We start from the raw sequence: 23,869 nt of genomic DNA, 5'->3' as shown, positions 1-23,869 counted from the left end.
GTGCCACACATTCCCCCACGGACCTTGAAGAGGAGGGAAAACAGGTTTTTCCAAATCTGGGAGAGGAGGTAGCTCCCCAGCCTTCCTGAGCCTGCCTCTGCACTTCCAAATTCATCCTAAACCCCTTTTACTGCTGTTTTTTCTGCTCTTTCCAGAGAAGGATTAACTCACCCACTTGCGAGTTCAGCATGACTTTTTTGCTTTGTCTCCTCTGGTGCCCCACGCTGTGTTTGAGGATGGTCCTTATGCTGCGGAGGGGGTTCTCTCACTCCCCCACTCCTAAGTCCCCTCCAGACAACCCCTTGGTTCAAACCCATTCTTTCGGACTAGGCATACGTAATCCTCTGATGCAGGCTGCCTGCCTGAACATGGAGGGTCACTTTCTGCTCAGTCTTCTCACTTCCCTTTACTCACTCAAAGCCCTAGCTCACGCACAGGCCCATTCCCCAAAATCGGACAGTCCTGGGAGTCCCTGAGTGTGTCCTGCGTGTGAGTGAGCTACCCTGTGCCCCAGATCTGACCTGTCTTCTAGGAAAGATGTCAGTGTGGGGTTCAGCCAGGTGGCTGCACCATGGCCTCTGGCCATGGGGTGATGTGAGGTAGTGCTTGCTTCCTCTTCGTGGAGCTCCACTCCATTCGAGAAATCCCAGTACAGTGCCCCATCCTATTTCCAGGTTCTATGTGAATCGCTTTTGTGGGCTTTACTTAGGGCAATGCTCTCAGGCTATCTTCTTTACTTCCCTTGCCATGCAGAGATGGGCAGAGCTGGTAAATAGTTGATCACCAGCCCTTTGTAGATAGTCCAGTCCAGTCTCTGCATCCTTCAATGTGATACTGAGGAGAGAGGGGTTAGCTGGGGATGGCCATCCTGTTCCCCCGGGAGCCCCAAAGACCCCAGGCAGTCAACTGGAACATTTTCTCCCTGCTCTGATTCTCTGCAATTCATAGTCTCTGCAAAGCTTCCAACTACCTTTCCCCTCCTTCTAATACCTCAGGGGGATATTGTCCATGGAAATTCCATTCACGATTTTTCTCACAGAGACAGGATATGACAGAGACTTCCTTGTTTTGTTGTGTCCATCTTGGTTTTTATAGCAAAGGGCAGAGCACGCAGTGTGTGTCTTAAGGTGGAAGGTGGGTGGGTAATTCTGTCACAGAGGAGCTGGCCTCCTGAACTCAGCAGATAGTTCATGTGCAGGGGACCTTAGTATCTGGGACCAAGACACATTACTACAGTCATGCCTTTTGCAGGGAGGTGAGCTCACCAGGAATCATCTGCTATTTCAGACTCCTTGCTATTACTGGCCAGGTACGTGCCTCATTCTCAACACCTATTGAAACCTCCACCTTTCAGAAATGGGGAAGCAGAAAATGATGGCTTTGGAGAGAGGACAAGATGGGTTGGCCTCACCTCACAGGCTGAACTTGGCTGTGGGGTGTGTCGTTCCAAGTGTGGCTAAGGGGAGCTACTCATTCAGGCAGGTTCACACAAGGAGGTAGGACTCTGAGCTACCCCATCACCCCTTCTGCCTCCCTGAGGTCTCTTACTGGGGCGGTTCATCTACCTGGAGACTGGGGCTGGAAATCACCTTGTGGGGCAAATGAAATCAAACCAGAGTAGATTAGTGAGCATTGGCTGACAGCTTGTGGAGGGCAGAACATTGCAATGGATCCTGGAGGCGGAGAGCGTGGGAGAGTTCTCTGCCTCTCAAGGTGTATAGCTTAGGATGCAAGAGTGGAAGGACGACAGACACACTGCTGTTACACAGCCCAAGCTCACAGAAGTGGCAAAAGCAAAAAATAATCTTTAAAGAGAAACTCAGGAGCCGAGGGACTGCAAATTAAGAGAACATCAGGTATTGTTAGGGTTTGGAGATGCAGAAAGAGAAGACTGGGATGAGGTTAGAGTGAGGCCAGGGAGAGAATGCAAGGAAACATGATTCCCTTGGGTGGAGGGTGGAGGCTTTCCTTCATCATCAGTTTGTGCAACCCTTACTTCTCTGTGTGCCTTCAGAGGACATCCCAGAGTCTCCCGGAGAGTAGAAGGAATGTGCCCCACCTGCAAAGACTAGCTCCAGCCTGAGACCCTCTTTCTGGCTCTCTCTCTCTCTCCTCTCTGGGTCTTCCACCTTCCCCCGGACACATCCAGTGTGTCCAGACTCTTTCCCCAGCAAAACCTCTTCATGAGAAATAGTCTGAAATCCACTTACACTGTGGTGTGAACAGCTGAGATCTGAAAATGTTTCCCTTCACAGACACTTGCGCTCCAGTGAGCATCAAAGCCTTTGAGCTGGAGAGTGAGGTTAGACAGGGTGGACTTCAGGCAGTAGGTGGGCAGGAGGGGGGTCCTTTAGGGCAGAAAGGGGCATTCAGCCCCTCTGAAGTCCTTTCAGGAAATCACCAATCTTCCTTCAAGCTAAAGGCTTTTCAGTGCCTGTGCACTGGGAGCAAAGGTCCACAAGGCATGTACCTCCTTTCCAAGTAGACGCTGTTGGAAAGGTTTGAGGGAGACTCCGGTTTTGAATTGTTTTATCAGCAGTGGGAGTTTGGGATTTTTATTCACTTGTGCGTTGATTGCTCATACTTGCTTGCTTGGTCTTGTGGCTGAGACCCGGGGACTCAGTCTGCTTCTTCAGTGCATGTGAGATGTTGTCAGGGTGAGCGCTTTGGTCTGTGGTCAGGTGGTCTCTGACTGGAGTCATGCTCTGGTGGGTAGGAAAACAGAGTGCTCCAGCCCTGACCCAGGACAAAGCTGGTGAGGACAAAGCTTGATCCGCACAAGGGCAGAGCTTAGGAGAAACCCCCACTCCACCACCTCCTAACTGAGTTGCCTCCCTGTGCCTCAGTTTCCTGTGGTCTGAGATTCAGACCTCTCGATGATGATGATGATGATGATAATTACTTTGTTATAAGTAAATGCTTGGTAGATAGTAAGTGCTCAGGTCATATTAGTTTTTATTACTGTGGTCATAAGTCCATGTATTCGTGAGTGTGTGTTTATGATCTCCTTTCCCTGCAGCCTCAGTGATGGAATTCACATGGTGTTTCACAACAGAGAGCTGAGGTCGGACTCTATCTCTCTGCCAGAAAAGGGTGTGGGTGCACCTGGGTAGCTCAGTCAGGTCAGCCTCTGCCTTCAGCTCAGGTCATGATCCCAAGCTCCAGGGATGGAGTCCTGAATCGGGTTCTCTGCCTAGCGGAGAACCTGCTTCTCCCTCTCCCTCTGCCTGTTGCTCTGCCTACTTGTGCTCTCTATCACTCTGTCAAATAAATAAATAAATAGATAAGAACTGAGGTCCCAATATGAATTCCAGGGTCTGGAGCACAGGGACTGCTCCCCTCAGGTGGTGGCAGCCTCCTAGCTTAGAGAAAGTGGGGCCCCCCAGCTGTGAGCCTGTCTAATGCTCTGTTACTGTGTGGTAGGAGAACCCGAGTTACTCCTTAACACAGGTCTTGACTAATTCCTCACCATCTGACTGGTCTAAATGGACTCATAAGTGTCCTCTGAGCCCCTCTTGTTTTGGAAGCTCCCAGCTGGCACTGATATACCATCATGGCTTTTGGCTTCATGGGACTCTGTCTTGAGAGTCCAGAAGAGAATACTGAGACACAAGAAAAAAGAGAAGGAACAGGAAGAGGGAGAGAAAATGCAAAGCCAGCGCAACACCCTGTTCTGGGGCTCCTTTGCTTCCAGTGTCTTGTCATCAGTAAAAGGGCAAGTGGCTGGACTTTCTGGCCAGAGCTTGGACCTGGGCCCATAGTCTGTGTTCATGCTGACTATTGTGTGACTAGTAATTCCAATACCTACTGGCCATCAAAGTGGTCAAGTTCCCTCCAGGGATTCCTCTGACCTTCTCTTGCTGAGGGGTTCCCCCCCTTTTTTTGTATTAATTTTTTAAAATTTCTTTTCAGCGTAACAGTATTCATTGTTTTTGCACCACACCCAGTGCTCCATGCAATCCGTGCTCTCTCTAATACCCACCACCTGGTTTTCCCAACCTCCCACCACCCCCCCTTCAAAACCTGAGGGGTCCCTTTTGAAGCATTAAGGAGCTGTTCCAGCTTGCTCCTCTGCCTGCCCACCTGTGTGTGAGCTCCATGAGGGGAGGGTCCCAGCCCCCTGGCCCACTGGCTTCACTGGCCATTGCCCCCTCCCTGTTGTATTCCCACTGCCTGGGTCCTTCCAGCTGAGAGACTTCCCCCCACCACACACACACACACACACCATTAACTCACCTGCATACTTCCTCTGACCACTCTTCTGCTACATGACCCAGCAGCTTCTAAAGGCTTTCTTCTACACCCTGGTGATGTGATTACCATGTGGGTAGGGCTTTGCAGCCATAGGACATCAAGAACATGTTTTCAGGAGAAGGAGAATGAAGCAAAGGGGTGAGGTGGCAGAAGAGGGGAGATGAGGAGATCAGGGGAGCTGAAGGAATCTGTCTTCCCCTCATGGGTGCTAAGCTGAAGTGAAAGGAGACTGTGCAGTCTAAAAGATGGAGAGCAAGATGTTTGGAAGGTGGTGGCAAAGGCTGGTGGTTCTGGCTTCTATTTACTAAAGAGCACCTAGTCCTCCCAGGGAAGGCTTAATGACCCCTTGAGTTGGCATTGGTTTCTTCCATCGTTCAGGCAAAGAAATCAAGGTTCCATCAGTTATAGAATCTGCCTAAAGTCCTACCACTAAACAGAGGAGACATGTGGAGAAGCTTGAATGTATCCCAAGATGTATGGGTTGCCCAGGCTCAGTGGCTATCAGACAGTGAGATGTCATCCCGGGTCCTAAGGGGATTTCAGGACTGAAAGGCGACAGCCCTCACCTGTGCCAGGTCTGGGTCAAGTGGGTCATGAATGGGTGATGTCCCTAGATGAGACAAGTCTGTTAATGTGGCCTGGGAGACACAGTCTTGCAGGGGTAGGGTCAGCCACAGGTGAACTCTTGAAGCCTCCACCTGAGGTTTTGGGCCCAGAGGAAGGTGTCTCAGCTGTGGTGGGAGCTGGCAGGCTGCATCCCACTTCTGAAAGATCAGAACTCGGTGTTTGTTGCCCTGTTTGTGGACCTCATGTTCCAGGCCAAAGGGAAGTGGGGCAGGGAGAACAAAAATTCCTCTGAGACCTTATAGGTTTCCCTTTGCTTGGGGAAAGGCACTTAATCCTTTCCTTTCCTTTGTGAGGAGCCCCCACACAGTTTGTGGCTCTATTCCTGATTCTAAACAATGCAAAGCCAAGAAACTGCTTCCTCTGGGACCCTTTGGCCTTATCCCCTTGCAGCTCCATGAGTTTGTGCCAAAGTCAGCAGCTCTCACATCCAACCATGGTTTAAAAGAAGGCTCTGAGATTGGTAGGAACTATTATTTAAAAAGAAAAAAAATATTGAAGCTGCAACAGACATCAGGCCTGCTGGGCTGTGTTCCAGCTCTCCTGCTCCATTTCTGCATCTCATTGTTCCTCTCCAGGGGCCCCTGTCGCTGAGAAGAAATGGTGGATCTCCCAGTCTTCCCAGACTCCTGCCAGAGAGGGCCTCTCCCCAGCAGTGTCTTCTTCCTCACCCATCTCTTTCTTCTCCTCCAGCCTGGAAAGCTGAACTCAGGTAGTTGTCAAATCGGTGGTCCAGCCAGCCGGGCCATGAGCACCTTAGCTTCTCACCTCCCTCCCGCCAGGGGCTCCCAGGGCTGAGATCCACAGCCCCCTTGGCTGTATCAGGCCCTCCCCCACATATAAGCTGTAGCTTCTGAAGGACAGGGAGGACCTCAGGCTCAACATCTCTCACAAAGGAAGCAGCCAACAAAGAGTATAAACTAATTAAGCAAATGCAATTCTCTGATTCCCCGAGCTGGTCACCGAAATGACCAGGCACATCCCAGGCCTCAAGAAGGTCAAGGGTAGGAGATAAAACATAAAAGCTGTTCAGCGATATGGCTGTCAGAGAAACATATCCAAAGATCTGTAAGCACAGCTAAAAGAGAAATTTGTTTTTTTCCAGAAAGCCAACAAGAACACTAGAGAGGAGGTACTGCTTGAGTAGACTCATGAAGGATACATAATTTCCAGGAAGATGACAGATGGAGGGTAAACTGAGGCAGTCCATGCTCCCAGGAAAAGGGGCAGGCATCAAGTGTGGGGGAAGAGACAGCTTGAGAGAACCTGGAAAAGGAAGCTGGTAGAGAGGGTGTTGGGGCTGTACCCAGTGGGCAACAAGGTGTTTCAAATGGAGTGAGTAACAACAAACATCACTGCTATGGTCTATGAGCAAAGTGAAGAATGGGAGGGATATATGAAGGGGAAGCTCTGGGAATGGGTTTTAGCAGAGTTTCAAAGGAAGAAAAGGAGGTACAAGAAAAGGTGAAGCCAGAAAGAATACTGAAGGCATCCTGAGTGGCAGGAAATAGCACATGCAAAGGGACTGTGCCAGAAATAGCCACTCTCAGGGGAATTGCAGAAAACGGGGAGTAGAGGAGCCACAAGGAGGCACCATTTAAGAGGATGATCAAATTTTTAAAATTCTGATAAATAAAGATCTTGAAGACCAGATTTGGCCTTTAGATAGAAAAACCCATGATGCAAGGAACCCCCATAGATTACGTTAATACTCTTTGTTATTACAGGAACTGTACACATGCATTATAAAAAAAATTAGAAAGTCAGATAAGGAAAAAACAGGAACATATCTATTCCCATCCTACAGAAATTACCACCAAGAACGATTCAGTATATGTCTTTTTGGACCTTTTATCTGCCCATGTTTTTATGCAAACATGTCATTTTTTAATCAAATAAGAGAATAGTGTACATACTGTTTTGAAACTTGCTTTTTTTGGTCCAAGATTCCTTTTCATTTAATGTCCTGGCCATATTTATGTAACTGTCCCCAAGAAAACATTTGCAGCTGGTTGGTTCAAACCAATTACTAGTCCAGCACCGCACCTGGTTGTAATATCCTTTGTGTATATTTTCACCTGGCATACTCATGACAATCACATGTTTAGAAAGCCAAAGCCAATTGTCTTGCAAAGTGTCTTTTGTCATTTGAATGGTTTTCTGTAGATTGCTGAGCTGCAAAGGAATGTGCTATAAACTCACCTTGGGTGAAAGCTGATTCCAGCTGTCATTCTGGCTTCTTGTCCTAGAGGAGGAGGTCAGGGTGGTAGGCCCCGGGGAGCCCATCCTGGCACTCGTCGGGGAAGACGTGGAGTTCTCGTGCCACCTGTCACCATACCTGGATGCCGAGGATATGGAGATCCGCTGGTTCCGGAGTCAGATCTCTGACGTGGTGCACCTGTACCAGGGGCAACAAGAGCTCTACAGCCAGCAAATGGCACAGTTCCAGAACAGGACAAAACTCATCAAGGATTATATCATAGATGGAAGTGTGAGCTTGTGGCTCCATGGTGTCGTTCCTGCTGATGAGGGCCTGTACGGGTGCCGTTTCCTCTCCAGCAGCTTCTCCAAGGAAGCCATCTGGGAACTGGAGGTAGCAGGTATGTAACTTGGCCAAAGAGACAGAGCTGCTTTGCTCAAGAGTAGACAGAGAAACACAGAAAAGGGGAAAACGTATCTATTTTTTAATTTTATTTATTTTTTTAAAAGATTATTTATTTATTTATTTGACAGTCAGGGATCACAAGTAGGCAGAGAGGCAGGCAGAGAGAGAAGGGGAAGCAGGCTCCATGCGGTGCTCAATCCCACGACCCTGGGATCATGACCTGAGCCAAAGGCGGAGGCTTTAACCCACTGAGCCACCCAGGTGGCCCCATATCTATTTTTTTTTTATTGTGACTTTATTTATTATTATTATTACTTTATATCTTTTCAGCGTAACAGTATTCATTGTTTTTGCACCACACCCAGTGTTCCATGCAATCTGTGCCCTCCTTAATACCTACCACCTGGCTCCCCCAACCTCCCACCCCTGCCCCTTCAAAACCCTCAGGTTGTTTTTCAGAGTCCATAGTCTCTCATGGTTCACCTCCCTTTCCAATTTCCCCCAACTCCCTTCTCCTCTCTAACTCCCCATGTCCTCCTTGTTATTTGTTATGCTCCACAAATAAGTGAAACCATATGATAATTGACTCTCTCTGCTTGACTTATTTCACTCAGCATAATCTCTGTCAGTCCCGTCCATGTTGCTACAAAAGTTGGGTATTCAGGGTGCCTGGGTGGCTCAGTGGGTTGGGCCTCTGCTTTCAGCTCAGGTCATGATCTCAGGATCCTGGGATCAAGTCCCGCATCGGGCTCTCTGCTCAGCTCTCTCTCTCTCTCTGTCTGCCTGCCTCTCCATCTACTTGTGCTCTCTCTGTGTCAAATAAGTAAATAAAATCTAAAAAAAAAAAAAAAGTTGGGTATTCATCCTTTCTGATGGAGGCATAATACTCTATAGTGTACCCCATATCTATTTTTTAAAAAAACTATTAAAAAGGAAGATTCATTACAAATTGAACAAAATAAATATTCACAAAAGATACACAAATGGCCCTTAAACATAAAAAAGATGATCACCCTTACCCATTATGAAAGAAAGGCAAATTAAAGCTACATTGAGATGCAATTTTTACCTGTGAGATTGGCAAAAACTCAACAGTTTGACCATACACCCTTGGTGGAGCTGTGGGGAAGCAGGCCTCTGCTTTGTACCCTGGTGATGGAAAGCGAAGCAAAGCTCCAATGCATAGGAATTTGGCAATAGCTAACAGGACTACCTATACATCCACCATTTGAACTGCAGCCCACCTCTAGGAGCTTACCCTGAAGATAAGCCTCCCACAGCTCCACACAGGAAAAGGGCTTACATATTAGTTTAATCTGTGTAGCGTCCTTTGTAATGGTCATAACAGGGAGATATCTAACTATCTAAGCAAAGGTGTTGAGTATGGTCCATCACCCAATGGAGTGATCCACACTACACACCCCCCAAAAATGAGGAGGAGGTTCTAGGAAGCAAGGTGCAGAAGAGATTCTATAGCCTGTAAACTTTGGTATAAGAAAAAACAAACACTGCATGAAAGGAACACAGGAAGGCTGCACTAGGAACTCATGGAACTGGCTGCCTCAAGGAGAAGAGAGAGCAATGGATGGAGAGGATAGAGGAAGGTCTGGGGCTTTCCTGATGTACATTTTATTACAGTATTGCTCTTTAAAAATATCAATGTTTTGCATATTCAAAATATGAAGTTAGCTCCACAGGATGGGGAGACAAAAGAGTGTGTGGAACATAGGTACCTGAACTCTGGTGGGATTCAAGAGAGACAGAGGACAATCTATGGAAATGTAGGGTGGCATTTTTCTTTACTTCAGGGGACAGTCTCTTGTGTAATATGATGAAATGCCAGGACCCCTGCTTAGCCAAATGCCCCCCACAATATCTCCAAATGTCCCTCATGGGTACTACTGTTTCCATGTCCCACCTACCCATGTCCCACCCCATGGGGCATTTACCCCATGTTCCACCACAAATTTAGACTGTCATTCATAGCCCACAGCTGGGGGCTATGAGCCTACATGTGTGTTAAGAGCAGTCACAGTTTGTGAGGCCTTATGATGACTGTAGATGTTGCATTAGTAGCATGAACTTCATGTACACCTTCTAGGAAGGAGGCTGATCTTTCCCACTTTTCCTGCCTCTCCCAGGGCTGGGCTCAGACCCTCGCATCTCCCTTGAGGGCTTCAATAAGGGAGGTGTTCAGCTGAGGTGCAGCTCCAGTGGCTGGTACCCCAAACCCCAGGCTCAGTGGAAAGATCATAAAGGACAGTGCTTATCTCCCGAGACGGAAACAATTGTCCAGGATGCTCAGGGCCTGTTCAATCTGGAAATATCTGTGCTTGTCCAAGGAGATGTCCATAGCAATGTGTCTTGCTCCATCCAGAACTCTCTCCTGCTCCAGAAGAAAGAGTTCACCATCCAGATAGCAGGTGAGTAGATGCTGACTAACCCTCATCTTCCTATCCACCATATCCTCCATACGCATTGTTCCAAAGGTCATCTAAAAGGGCACAATGGTACTGGAGCCTGGTTGTCTCTGGGGTGGACTGAACTTGACACCTGAGAAGTCAGCCCTTTGGATATGAGGAACCTACTGGGAGTACAACAGCTTACCACTCTCCCAAACAGTATGCTGGGAGGCCCCACAGAATCAACATTATGCACCAAAGTCTCTGCCCTAAAACCCAGAAACTACTTGTTAGAGGTCATCACGAGAGCCCATGTGTTCCTAATTTCACCCCCCAAATGATATTTGTAAGCAATGTGCCGCAAACTCTTGCCCTCAGGTTCACATTTCTGTGGGGGAAACATAAACAAGAGAATGAATTATATCGTAAGATTAGAAGATATTAGGTGCTGTAACAGAAAAATGAAGCTGGGAAGGGTGCTAAGGTGTGGTGAGGTGTGCATGTGGATTTAAAAGTGGTATGTTAGGGAAGAAGATAGTTAGGCAATGAGTTGAAGGGTGAGGCCATTATCTAGGACCCAAGTCTTATTATGAGGCACATACTGAAGGGTTTAATGTTCATGACTAGTTGTTTTAAGTCTTGAGGATAAACCTAACTTCTGGTCATTCTTCGCATTGGTACAAATAAATAGTTATGTTACAGTTGGCCCTTGAACAATTTCGGGGGGTTAAGGGTGCTCACCACCCTCTGCCCTGAGCATTTGAAAATCCCCCTATTAACTTCTGACAGCCATAAACTCAACTACTAATAATGTACTGTTGACCGTTAGCATAAAAAGAAAAGCTTAACACAGATTTTCTATATGTATTATATGCTGTATTCTTACAATCTGGTAAGCTAGAGAAAAGAAGATGCTATTTTTAAAAGCCATAAGGGAGAGAGGATCTTGGGAAAATGGTCAAGTGGGAGGACCCTGAGCTCCTCCTATCCCATATTTACAACTAGATGCCATCCACATCCAAGTCAAACCAGAAACTCCACAGCTCAATATAGAGAAGAAGCTGCAGCTGAGAGGTTGGGAAGGTCAGAAAGGCAGAGGGAGGCTGCATGCACAGAGAGGGCAGAAAAATGGGCCCTTGTACCAGGGAATTTACCCAGGGAAGACTCTTTCCCCTAACGTTTGTCTTTAAGTTTGTAAGTTTATAAAAACAGTGGGATTTGGAGCCTGGAGCTTTAAAAGTCATCTGACCATGCACTGGCTTGCAGTGTGAGTGACAGCTGGGTCACTGCCTTCAGGGAGACAGCAGACTGCACAGAGAGGCAATGTAAAAAAGGCAGTTTGCACAAAGCTGAGGTAAATGGGAGTCAGATCTGTTCATCCTGATTTCAGAGAGTGTTGGGTGACTTCTTTAAAAATAAGGGAGGTGGCAGGTGCCATCTTCTTCCCCCCACCCCTGCGGGAGGTGGGGCTGCATACACAGTTATTGTCTTGACCCAGAGTTCAGGGCAAATTTTGTTAAAGATGCCCATGTGCCTTGTCCAGCCAACAGGTGCATAGCTGCCACAACAAACCCTGCCCAGCTGTGGTGCAGTGCCCACACGTGCACCACCAGCCACCCTCACGTGTCAGGCTCAGCCGCATCCAGCCATCACCAAGCACTATGGCCAGCCTTGTACTCAGACCAGCCTGGCAAGAGCTCCCAGCCACCATAGTGCTTTAGGATTCTGGACTCAGGGCCCAATGCAAATACTGCTAACATCACCACTACACTCCCAAGTTCCCCAGTGGGCACACCCCCTCAGAGCAGGCATGCCTGGGTCTCACTGACATCACTGAGAGCAAACACACCCACAGCAGGAGGAGAGTGAGGGTAGACAACTATACTGAAAAGATAAAGGGCCAGACCCAACAGCAAGGTATAAGTAGAACACATAAGATGGTTTGCTAAAGTGCTAGTTTCTCGTAAACAGGGAACATTATCCTGCAGGGCACTCCAGGACCTACTCTTCATAAAATCACTGCTTTCAAAAGCAGAAGTCTTTCTTAATGTACAGAAACAGACACAGAGAGGCAGACAAAATGAAGAGACAGAGAAATTGATCACAAATGGGAGAATGAGATAAAGCCAGGGTAGAGGGCTAAATGAAACATATGTAAGTAACATGTATGACAGAGAATTTAAAGCAATGATCATGCCAGGTGGTGGGTATTAGAGAGGGCACGGATTGCATGGAGCACTGGGTGTGGTGCAAAAATAATGAATACTGTTATGCTGAAAAGAAATTAAAAAAAAAAAAAAGCAATGATCATAGGGCTGCTGAGGGAGGGAGGGGATAGGTGGCTTGGTGATGGATACTGGGGAGGGTATGTGCTATGGTGAGTGCTGTGAATTGTGTAAGACTGATGATTCACAGACCTGTACCCCTGAGGCAAATAATACATTATATGTTAATTTAAAAAATCCAATATACCTTTAAGGAAACTAGGGGAAAAAAATAAAGGAATAATCATAAGCATACTCACCAGATTTGAGAAAAGACTGGAAGACATGACTGAGACACTTAACACAGAGATAAGGAAAACCATGAATGTAAATGGACCAAACGTTCCAATCAAAAGACAAAGGGTGGCAGAATGGATAAAAGACAAGACCCATCTAGATGCTGCCTACAAGAGATCCATTTTAGACCCAAAGACACCTGTAGATTGAACGTGAGGGGATGGAGAAACATCTCTCATGCACGGGGATGTCGAAAGAAAGCTGGAGCGATGATTTATCTTGGAAAAGACAGACTTTAAAACAAAGACTGTAAAAAGGGACAAATGACACTATTTAATAATAAAGGGGTCTATACAAATAAAAGATCAACAATTGTAAATACTTATGTACCCAACATAGGAGCACACAAATAGATGACTGATTAATAATAAACATAAAAGAATGCATTGATAGTAATAAAATAAGAGTAGGGGACAGTAACCTCCTCCCCCTGCTTACATCAAGGGACAGATCATCTAAACAGAAAATCAACAAGGAAACAATGGCTTGGAAAGACGAACGGGACCAGATGGACTTAACAGATGAATTCAGAACATTCCATCCTAAAATAGCAGAACACATATTCTTTTTAAGTACACACAGAACATTCTCCAGAATAGATCACATATTAGCAGACCAAAAAACCTCAACAAATTCAAGAAGATTGAAATCACACCACGTAACTTTTCTGACCACAATGCTGTGAAAGTTGAAGTCAAGGAGACAAAATCTGGAGAGAACACAAAAAAACACAAGGAGGTCAAGTAACGTGCTACTAAACAAACGAATGGGTCAGCCAGGAAATCAAAGAAGAACTTAACAAGTACACGAAAACAAATGAAAATGGAACCACAATAGTCTAATAAAACGTCTGGTGGATCCACAAAAGTGGCTCTGAGAGGGACGTCTACAGCAATACAGACCTACTCGGGGAAGCAAGGAAAAGCTCAAAGGTAATGATTTCACCCTGCATCTAAAGGAGCTAGAGAAAGAACAAAGAAAATCGAAAGCGAGTGGAAGGAAGGAAATAATTAAGACTAGAGCAGAAATAAATTATATGGAAACTACAAACAAAATAGAAAAGATGCTCAACATCACTCATCATTGGAGGAATGTAAATCAAAACTACAATGAGATGTTACCTCACACCTGTCAGAATGGCTAAAAGTAACAAGTCAGGAAATGACAGATGGTGCCAAGGATGTGGTGAAAGGGGAACCCTTTTGCACTGTTGCTGGGAATGCAAGCTGGTGCAGCCACTCTGGAAAACAGTATGGAGGTTGCTGAAAAAGTTAAAAATGGAACTATCTTATGACCCTGTTAAGTTCTTTACTTGGTATTTACCCAAAGGATACAAGAACACTAATTGGAAGGGGTAAATGCACCCTGATGCTTATAGCAACATTATTTGCAATAGCCAGAATATGGAAGCAGCCCGTGTCCATCAGTTGATGAACAAATAAAGAAGAAATCACACACACACACACACACACACACACACACACACACACACATTGGAACTGGAACATTGTTCAGTTATAGAAAGAATGAAATCTCGCTATCTTGCAAGGAAATAGTTGGATCTAGGGTATTATGCTGAGCAAAATAAGTCAGAGAAAGACAAATACCATATGGTTTCATTTGTATGTGGAATTTAAGAAACAACACAAACAAGCAAAGGGATAAAATAAGAGAGAGGGGGAGAGAGAGAAACCAAGAAACAATCTCTTAACTACAGAGAACAAACTGATGGTTTCCAGAGGGGAGGTCAGTCACAGGGAGATAGGTTAAACAGGTGATGGGGGTTAAGGAGGGCTTGTAGTGATGAGCACTGGGTGATGTATGGAAGTATTGAATTGCTGTATTGTACAACTATAACTGATATTACAATATATGTTAGCTAACTGAAATTAAAATAAAAACTTTAAAAAAAGAAAATCTTAAGAAGAGGAAAATACATTTAGAGTACTGTATTGTATTTATATTAAAAAATAGATCTATGTGGACCCACGCAGTTCAAATGTGTGTTGTTCAAGGGTCGACTGTGGAAAAACAAAGAGAAATCTGACCCTTCTAAATGATAACTTGTCACTGAGTAAGAGGACCCAACAACACCACAAGTCACACATAGTTTATTGAAAATATGTACTGTGTCATTGGGGTGGCTTTTCGGGTTAGCTAATTGTGTTATCCAGAGGAAAAATAGAGTGGCTTCTATCTCTATGACAAACATATAGTCACAACTTGGAGCCAGGCACCTTAAACCCCATGAGATAGGACAAAGGGACACCTTCTCCTTGATATTTACATTTCAAAGAAATGGCTCTGAACTCCTTATATGGTTTCCCTTACTGGTGGAGCATAAGGAATAACATGGAGGACATTAGGCGAAAGAAAGAAAAGTGAGTTGGGGTAAATCAGAGGAGACGAAGCATGAGAGACTGTGGACTCTGAGAAGCTGAGCGTTTTGGAGAGGAGGGGTTGGGGTTGGGTGAGCCTGGTGGTGAGTATTAAGGAGGACACTATTGCATGGAGCACTTGGTATGATGCATAAACAATGAATCTTGGAACACTGAAAAAATAAAATTAAAAAAAATTAAAATAAATAATTAATTAATTAATTAAAAACATTTCTGGGTTGTAAAGCTAGTAAGAACTTATTTAGCTTTCAAAAACATTTACATATATCTCAGAGGGAGAGAGAAAAGGTTTTTTGAGTTTTATGAGGAAATGTTCTAAGAAAAGGGAAAAGGAGGACGTCTCTTTCCAAATCCAATTCTTTCTCTTTTTATTTGCATTTATGCTTTTCAAAAGAGCATGTGGTTCACGTGCATGTCTGTGAGGAGCACATTCAGGTAGAGGGAACAGCAAACACAAAGTTCCAGCGGTGGGAATGGGAACGAACATGTATGGTCATTGGGGAAAGAGGAAGGAGGCAGGAGAAGCTTGAACAAGGGGACACAGTAGAGGTTAGCAAATGTGGGAGGCATTGAACCTGGAGCCCTTGCTCTTAACCTACAGATCAGAGCTCCGTAAACCATCTGTAGTGAAGGACCAATCCCTTGTGGCCCAATATTTTTGTACAAGTCAATAAAAATGCGCTACTAGAAAAATTAAAGTGAAAAAGAAAAAAAGAACCACATAATGCTAAATGAAATTAGCTAGACACCAAAGGACAAATATTGTTTGATTCACTTAAAGGGAGGTACCTAGAGTAGTCAAATTCATAAAGATGGAAGGTAGAATAGAAGTTGCCAGTTGCTGGCGTTCAAGGTGGGTAGGGAGTAGAAAATGGGGAGTTTGTGTTTAAGGGGTAGAATTTCAGTGGAGGAGACCAAGAGAGTTCTGGATAGGGACGGTATTGATGATCCACAACAATGTGAAAGTAACTTAATGTCATTGAATTGTACCTTTAAAAATGGTTAAAATAGTAAAATTTATATTTTACTACCATAAAAAAGGAAAAAATACATTTTTAAAAAAGACTGCTGAGATAAAAACCATCATTTTTGAAAATAATAATCTTCCAGACACCAAATTATTATGTTACATTGCCACAGGAGTTCCTAAAGGGTTACTTTCCATTTTGCTTGTGTATTTCTTTGCCCACTGGCCCCTGTGGGAGAGGGTCTCAGTCACATCCTGCCTGAGGACAAAGCCTCCCCAGTGAGCCAATTCTTCCAACGCTGTGATGAGAACTAGAAGCAAGTGTTTGTAAGAAGTGGGAAGAAGATCACCTATCATAAAATTCTTCTGAAGTATTTTAAGATTTTTGATAATATTATTTTTAAGTTGTTGCTAATGCAACAAACTCCAAATTGATGTTTGTATTTTGATTTTGTATCCTGAAATATTGGTAGATTTCTTTGTTCTATTTGGACACTTTTTATTTTTCAAGGATTTTCTGCATAAATATAAAGATAATTTTAATTTAAAAAAAAAGGCAGGGAAAATGACTTGTGGGTTTAACCGTGTGGGTACAGAGCAATAATTCTCTGGTTTTCGGATACTAACACCTTCCATTTTCATGTTCTTCAGAAGTAGGACAATTATGGAGAGAGGTTTAGGGTGGAGGGGTGAGGATAGGGCCAAGATCCCAGAAGCTAAAAGCTGGGGAAGTGGGTGGGATCCATCAGTCCTCCCTTCCATACCCTTCAGTTTGTATTTTCCTATCGTGGCTTAAGTCCACCCGTAGTACTGGGGTCCTCCTCGCGGAGAGCTGCGCGGAGCGCAGGTGCGGCCGCCCTCGTGCACGTTTTACAGATTGCCCATGAGATTTAACGCCTGGCGGCTTGGAAGGCTTTTCGGCACGCTAGGTGTAGAATAGGCTTGTCCCTGAAGTGTTCAGTGGCGCCTAGAGCGAAACAGCTCCTTGTGAGGTGTTTTCCAGATGCCTTTTTACCCGGAGGCTCCCCTTGGAAGAGGGCTTTCCTCGGGACGCTGGTGGCTCTGCCGCTCCTACTGGCTCTCCTCATGACGCTGGCGCTGTACTTCTTTCAGAAGCAACGGCAGTGCCAAGGTAAAGGGCAGACTGGACTGGGGGGTGGGGTGTGTGTGAGGGTGGTCTCCCGCCTGGCGCGCGCTTTGCTGGGAAGAAAGTGCTGGAGGCGGAAGGGGCACCCAGGAGGCGCGGTTCCGCGGCGACTCGGGGCTGGGGTGGGACCTTGCAGAAGAAGGGCGAGCACTCGCCCTCACCTACGCCCCCCTTCCCTCGACCTTTCAGAAAAGCTGAGAAAGCATGCTGAGAAGGACAAAGGTAAGCAGTGAGAGGGGCGCACGCCGCCCGTTTCCCTAAGTAGCAGAAAGTGGTGGGAGAAGGGGGAGGACTTGGTGGGTGGGGGAGGTAAGGACTTCAGACCCCGGGGTACTTGGGAGCAGGGTGCTGGAGGTTTGCTTTGCCACTTGCCCCGCCACCAAGTCCACTCCTCCAACGCACGCAGCCGGTCCTGGTTGCACAGAACGCACAGGGACCGAGTCTGTGCGCTCTAGGGGAGTGACGCCGCAGTGTTCATCCATTGAGATTTTCCTCTTTTCTTCGTTTCTTCTCCAGAGAGACTCACAGCGGAACTGGGTAAGTTCTGGGTGCCGCGCCCACAGTGCTGGCTGCGGACTAGTGGGGTAACCCAGTGCGTGTGCGGTGGAAAGTGTTCAATAGCTTTAGGCGCTCAGTGGAGAGCGGCGGATTGCAACAATGTAATTCTAAATCCATCCTTCTGCGCCTCCCACATCTCCACTCCCACAGGATTCAAGTGCAGCTGCCACGGAGGTCTGACTTCAGACTCTCCCACAAACCGGGCCTGCTCCTTTCCTGCAAATTACATGATTTGTTTACAATTCCACCATTAAACATTTACTCCCACCGTTTCACCTTCCTAGAACATCTTTCTCTTTTTAATGCGAATGCCACTGGGAAGGAAGGCTGCTTTAATTTGCACAGAAGTGTGACTAATTTATCAGGTTCGCTTTTCTCCCCAGGGGACTTGAACCATGGTGTGGGGGTGGGGGCAGATGGGGTGGGGAAGACCTCAAGAACCACTTTGTATGCCCCAGTGAAATTCCAGACGAAATTTCGAGATTTGAGAAGCTTGTTTTGTAGTCCACCTAGTCCTTCGGAAGGCCTACTATAAGAAGTAATTAACACCATAGTCTAAATTAGAGCACAGTGTTGACTTTCCCATGAGGGATTACTGTTTTTTAAGTTTTTATTTTAATTCCAGTTAATTAATATACAGTGTGATATTAGTTTTACATGTGTAATATAGAGATTCCACACTAACATAGCTCACCCTGTGCTTATACAAATAAGTGCACTCCCTAATCCCCATCACATGTTTAACCCAAATCCCCACCCACCTCCCCTTTGATAACCATCACTTTGTTCTCTATAATTAAAAATCTGTTTCTTTTTTTTTTTTTAAGAATCTGTTTCTTGATTTGTCTTTCTCTCTCTATATTTCATATATACATATATATGAACATATATAATATTTTCTCTCTATATTTTTCCCTTTGCTTGTTTTGTTTCTTAAATTCCACATGAATGAAATCGTATAGTATTTGTCTTTCTCTGACTTATTTTTGTTAGCATTATACTCTCTAGTCTCTAGTTCCATCCATGATATTGCAAATAGCAAGCATTAATTTTTTGTGGCTGAGTAATATTCCATTATATATACATACATGTATGTATGTATACCACATTTTATTTTATGCATTCATCAATCGAGGTACACTTGGGCTGCTTCCATATTTTAGCTATTGTAAATAATACTGCTATAAACAGTACTGGGGTACATATACCCCATGTATTGGGCTACATGTATCCTCTTCAGTTAGCATTCTTGTTTTCTTTGGGTAAATACCCACTGTTGTTGAATCATTAGGTAGTTCTATTTTTAACATTTTGAAGAACCTCCATACTGTTTTCAAGAGAGACTTTATCAATTAACAAGGCAGGAAACAACAAATGGAGACGATGTGGAGAAAGGGGAACTCTCTTACACTGTTCATGGGAATACAAGTTCCTGCAGCCACTTAGAAAACAGTGTGGAGATTCCTCAAAAAATTAAAAGTAGAGCTACCCTATGACCCAGCAATTCCACTACTGGGTATTTACCCCAGAGATAGAGATGTAGTGAAAAGAAGGGCCATATGTACCCCAATGTTCATAGCAGCAATGTTCACAATATCCAAATTGTGGAAAGAGCTGAGGTCCCTTTCAACAGACCAATGGATAAAGAAGATGTCCATATATACAATGGAATATTACTCAGCCATCAGAAAGGATGAATACCCAACTTTTGCATCAACATGGCCGGGTCTGGAGGAGATTATGCTGAGTGAAATAAATCAAGCAGAGAAAGTAAATTATCATATGGTTTTACTTACTTGAGGAACATAAGGAATAACAAGGAGGACATTAGGAGAAGGAAAGGAAAAGTGAATTGGGGAAAATCGGAGGGGGAGATGAACCACGAGAGACTGTGGACTCTGAGAAACAAAGTGAGGGTTTTAAAGGGGAGGAAGTTAGAGGAATGGGTGAGCCTGGTAGTGGGTATTATGGAGGGCACGTATGGCGTGTTATACGTAAACAATGAATCTTGGAACACTACATCAAAAACAAATGACATACTGTATAGTGACTAAATAACACAATGAAAAAAAAACACAAGAGAGTGGCTTTCACACCCACAATGAAATAGGGTTCCTTTTCTTCCACATCCTCACCAACACCTGTTGTTTCTTATATTGTTGATTTTAGCTATTCGGACAGGTGGGAGGTGGTAATGTATTGTAGATTTGATTTGCATTTCCCTGATGTTGAATTGATGATGAGCATCTTTTCACATGTCTATTGGCCATCTGTTTGTATTCTTTGGGAGAACGTGGACTTTTTTGCATTCTGCCCATTTTTTAATTGGATTATTTGGTTTTTGGGTATTGTGTTTTTAAGTTCTTTCTAGATTTTGGGTACTAAGCTTTTATCAGATATGTCATTTGCAAATATCTTCTCTCATTCAGTGGGTTGCCTTTTAGTTTTGTTGATTGTCTCCTATGCTGGGCAGATGCTTTCAATTTGATGAAGTCCCAATAGTTTGTTTTTGCATTTATTTACCTTGATACCGGAGACCTATCTAGAAGAAGTTGCTAAGGCCTATGCCAAAGAAGTTACTTGTGTTTTCTCTGCTTATGTTTTCTTCAAGCATTTCTGTTGTTTCCTGACACATTCTTAGGTCTCTCATCCATTTTGAATTTATTTTTGTGTATGGTGTAAAAAGTGGTCTAGTTTTACTCTTTTGCATGTTGTTTTGTTGAAGAGACTGTCTTTTCCCCATTGGATATTCTTTAATGCTCTGTTGAAGATTAATGGACCATTTAGTTTTGGGTTCATTTCTGGGTTTTCTATTCTGTTCCTTTGATTTTTGTGCCAGTACCAAGCTCTTTTGATTACTACAGCTTTGTATTATATCTTAAAGTCCAGAATTGTGATGCCTCCAGCTTTGTTTCTCCTTTTCAAGATGGCTTTGGCTATTCAGAGTCTTTGGTGGTTTTATACAAATTTTAGAACTGTTTGTACTAGTTCTGTAAAAGATGCTGTTGGTACTTTGATATGGAATGCCTTAAATTTGTAGATTGATTTGGATAGTATAGCTATTTTAACAATATTTGTTCTTCCAATCCATCAGCATGAACTGTCTTTTCATTTCTTTCTGTCATCTTCAATTCCTTTCATGAGTGTATTACAGTTTTCAGAGAACAGGTGTTTCACCTCTTTGATTAGATTTGTTCTTAGGTATCCTACTGTCTTGGGTGCAATTGTAAGTGGGATTGTTGCCTTAATTTCCCTTCCTGCTTTTTTATTGTTGGTGTATAGAAATACAACAGATTTCTGTACATTGATTTTATATCCTGTAACTTTGATGAATTTGTGTATCAGTTCTAGCACTTTTTTGGTTGGGGTCTTTCAGATTTTCTGTTTAATGTATCATGTCATCTGCAAAGAGTGAAAGTTTGGCTTCTTCCTTGCCAGTCTGGATTCCTTGTATTTATTTTTGTTGTCTGCTTGCTGAGGCTAGGACTTCTAATACTATGTTAAATAACAGTGGATAGAGTGGGTAACCCTGTCTTGTTCCTGACCATAGAGGGAAAAGCTCTCACTCCCCACCCCATTCTTCATAGATGGTCTTTATTATGTTGAGGTATGTTCCCTCTAAACCTACTTGGTTGAGGGTTTTTGTCATGAATCACTGTTGTACTTTGTCTTTCTGTATTTATTGAAATGATCATGTGGTTCTTATTCTTTCTTTAATAATGTGATGTATCACATTGATTATAGAAGTTGAACCACACTTGTAGCCCAGGAATAAATATCACTTGATCATGGTGAATGAGTTTTTTAATATATTGTTGGATTCAGTTTGTTAAGATTTTGTTGAGGATTTTTGCATCTATGCTCATAATGGACGTTGGTGTATCGTGCTCTCTCTCTCTCTCTTTTGGTATCTTTATCTGGTTTTGCTGTTAGGGTAATGTTGGCCTCAAAGAATGAATTTCCTTTTCTATTCTAAAAATAGTTGGAGAAGAGTAAGTATTAACTCATCTTTAAATTAGTGGTAGAATTTAACTGTGAAGCTCCCTGGTTCTGAACTTTTGTTCATTGGGAATTTTTTGAAACTTAAAATCAATTAATTAACATATAGTGTATTATTAGTTTCCGAGGTAGAATTCAGTGATTCATCAGTTGCATAGAACACCCAGTGCTCATTCTATCAAGTGCCCTCCTTAAAGCCCATTACCCAATTACCCTAACATCCCTCTCCCCTCCAGCAACCCTCGGTTTGTTTCCTATAGTTGAGTCACTTGTGATTTGTCTCCCTCTCTGATTTCATCCTATTTTATTTTTCCCTCCCTTCCCCTATGTTCCCTTGTTTTGCTTCTTAAATTTCCACATATGAATAAAATCATATGGTATTTGTCTTTCTCTGATACACTTATTTCACTTAGCATAATACCCTCTAGTTCCATCCACATAATTGCAAAATGGTAAGATTTCATGCTTTTTGATGGCTGAGTAATATTCCACTATAGATATATAGACCACATCTTCTTTATCCATTCATCTGTTGATGGACATCTCAGCTCTTTCCATAGTTTGGCTACTGTAGACATTGCTGCTATAAACATTGGGGTACATGTGCCCTTTGAATCACTATGTTTGTATCCTTTGGATAAATACCTAGTAGTGCAATTGCTGGGTCGTATGGTGGCTGTATTTTTAACTTTTTGAGGAGCCCCCCCCTGCTGTTTTCCAGTTTTGCTGCACCAGCTTGCATTACCACCAACAGTGTAAGAGGGTTTCCTTTTCTCTGCCTCCTTGCCAATTTCTGTTATTACCCGACTTGTTAATTTTAGCCAATCGGACTGGTGTGAGGTGGTATCTCATTGTGATTTTGGTCTGTTGAAAGTTTTTTGATTACTGATTCAGTTTCTTTGCTGGTTATTAGTCTGTTCAAGTTTTCCATTTCTTGTCTTTTCAGTTTGGGTATTTTATATATTTCTAGGAATTTAACCATTTCTTCTAGACTGTTCAATTTGTTGGGCTATAGTTATTTTCAAAAAATTCTCTTATGGGATTGTATTTCTTATGATATGTGGTGTTGGCTGTTATTTCTCCCCTATTTGTGATTTTATTTATTTGATTCCTTTCTCTTTTTTCTAGATAAGCATAGCTAGAGAGCTATAAATTTTAAAGAACTCCTGGTTTCGTTGATCTATTCTATTGTTTTTGTAGTTTCTGTATCATTTATTTCTACTCTCATCTTAATTATTTCCTTCCTTCTGCTGGCTTTAGGTTTTGTTTGTTGTTCTTTTTCTAGCTCCTCTAGGTGAAAGGTTAGGATTTTTTTTTTTTTTTTTTTTTAGCTTTTTCTTGCTCTTTGAGGTAAGCCTGTATTTCTGTATATTTGCCTCTTAGGACCGGTTTTGACCATTTGGGTTTCATTTTCATTTGTTTCTATGTCCTTTTTTTTAAAAAATTTTTTTATTTTTTATAAACATATATTTTTATCCCCAGGGGTACAGGTCTGTGAATCACCAGGTTTACACACTTCACAGCACTCACCAAAGCACATACCCTCCCTAATGTCTATGTCCTTTTTAATTTCTTCTTTGACTTCTGGTTGATCCATTCATTGTTTCATAGTATTTTTTTTTACAATGGTTATGCAGTTTTTACTACTTCTCAGGCCAAGAAACTTACAAAACATCATTGGAAAGAGGAAAAATGATATAAAGTTAAAACGATATTGTCAAAATGGAATATTTCTTTGAGAATTTTTTGGGAAATATTATATTTGAACTTTTTTTCTTGAGTTATGGTAAACATATTCTGTTTTTATAAGGGTAATAAGGGTAAGATTTGTATTTTTTTTTAAACTACCATGTGTTTCCAATCTTTCCAGACTTTTTCTTGTGGTTGACTTCTAGTTTCATAGTATTGTGGTCAGAAAAGTTGCATGGTATATAACTTAGATCTTGAATTCTTCAGGCCTGATTTGTGACTTAGTATGTGATCTACTCTGGAGAAGGTACCCTGTTCACTTGAAAAGAATGTGTATTCTTCTGGCTTAGAATAAAATATTCTGAATGCATCTATTAAATCCATTTGTTCCATTGTGTCATTCAAACTTGTTGTTTTCTTTTTATTTTAATTTATTTTCAGCATAACAGTATTCATTATTTTTGCACCACACCCAGTGCTTCATGTAATCCGTGCCCTCTATAATACCCACCACCGGGTACCCCAACCTCCCACCCCCCCACCACTTCAAACCCCTCAGATTATTTTTCAGAGTCCATAGTCTCTCATGGTTCACCTCCCCTTCCAATTTCCCCCATCTCCCTTCTCCTCTCTAACTCCCCATGTCCACCATGCTATTTGTTAT

General features: G+C 43.3%; 1 protein-coding gene across 2 annotated transcripts in view; it reads left to right on the top strand.

The window, feature by feature from the left end:
• Nucleotides 1-1,126: 1,126 nt before the first annotated feature.
• BTNL9 (butyrophilin like 9) overlaps nucleotides 1,127-23,869 on the top strand; it is a 49,469-nt gene continuing 26,726 nt past the window's right edge. For both annotated transcript variants that reach the window (XM_059416236.1, XM_059416235.1), the window contains exons 1-7: nucleotides 1,127-1,309; nucleotides 5,457-5,590; nucleotides 7,128-7,478; nucleotides 9,625-9,906; nucleotides 16,816-16,944; nucleotides 17,149-17,181; nucleotides 17,476-17,496. In XM_059416236.1, coding sequence (XP_059272219.1) covers nucleotides 5,479-5,590; nucleotides 7,128-7,478; nucleotides 9,625-9,906; nucleotides 16,816-16,944; nucleotides 17,149-17,181; nucleotides 17,476-17,496 — 928 coding nt within the window. In that variant the 5' untranslated portion in view covers nucleotides 1,127-1,309; nucleotides 5,457-5,478. The remainder of the gene's footprint in view (nucleotides 1,310-5,456; nucleotides 5,591-7,127; nucleotides 7,479-9,624; nucleotides 9,907-16,815; nucleotides 16,945-17,148; nucleotides 17,182-17,475; nucleotides 17,497-23,869) is intronic.

This window comes from Mustela nigripes, chromosome 12, assembly GCF_022355385.1.
Source record: "Mustela nigripes isolate SB6536 chromosome 12, MUSNIG.SB6536, whole genome shotgun sequence".
Taxonomy (NCBI): Eukaryota; Metazoa; Chordata; class Mammalia; order Carnivora; family Mustelidae; genus Mustela; species Mustela nigripes.
This window is presented reverse-complemented; position numbering and strand designations above follow the sequence as displayed.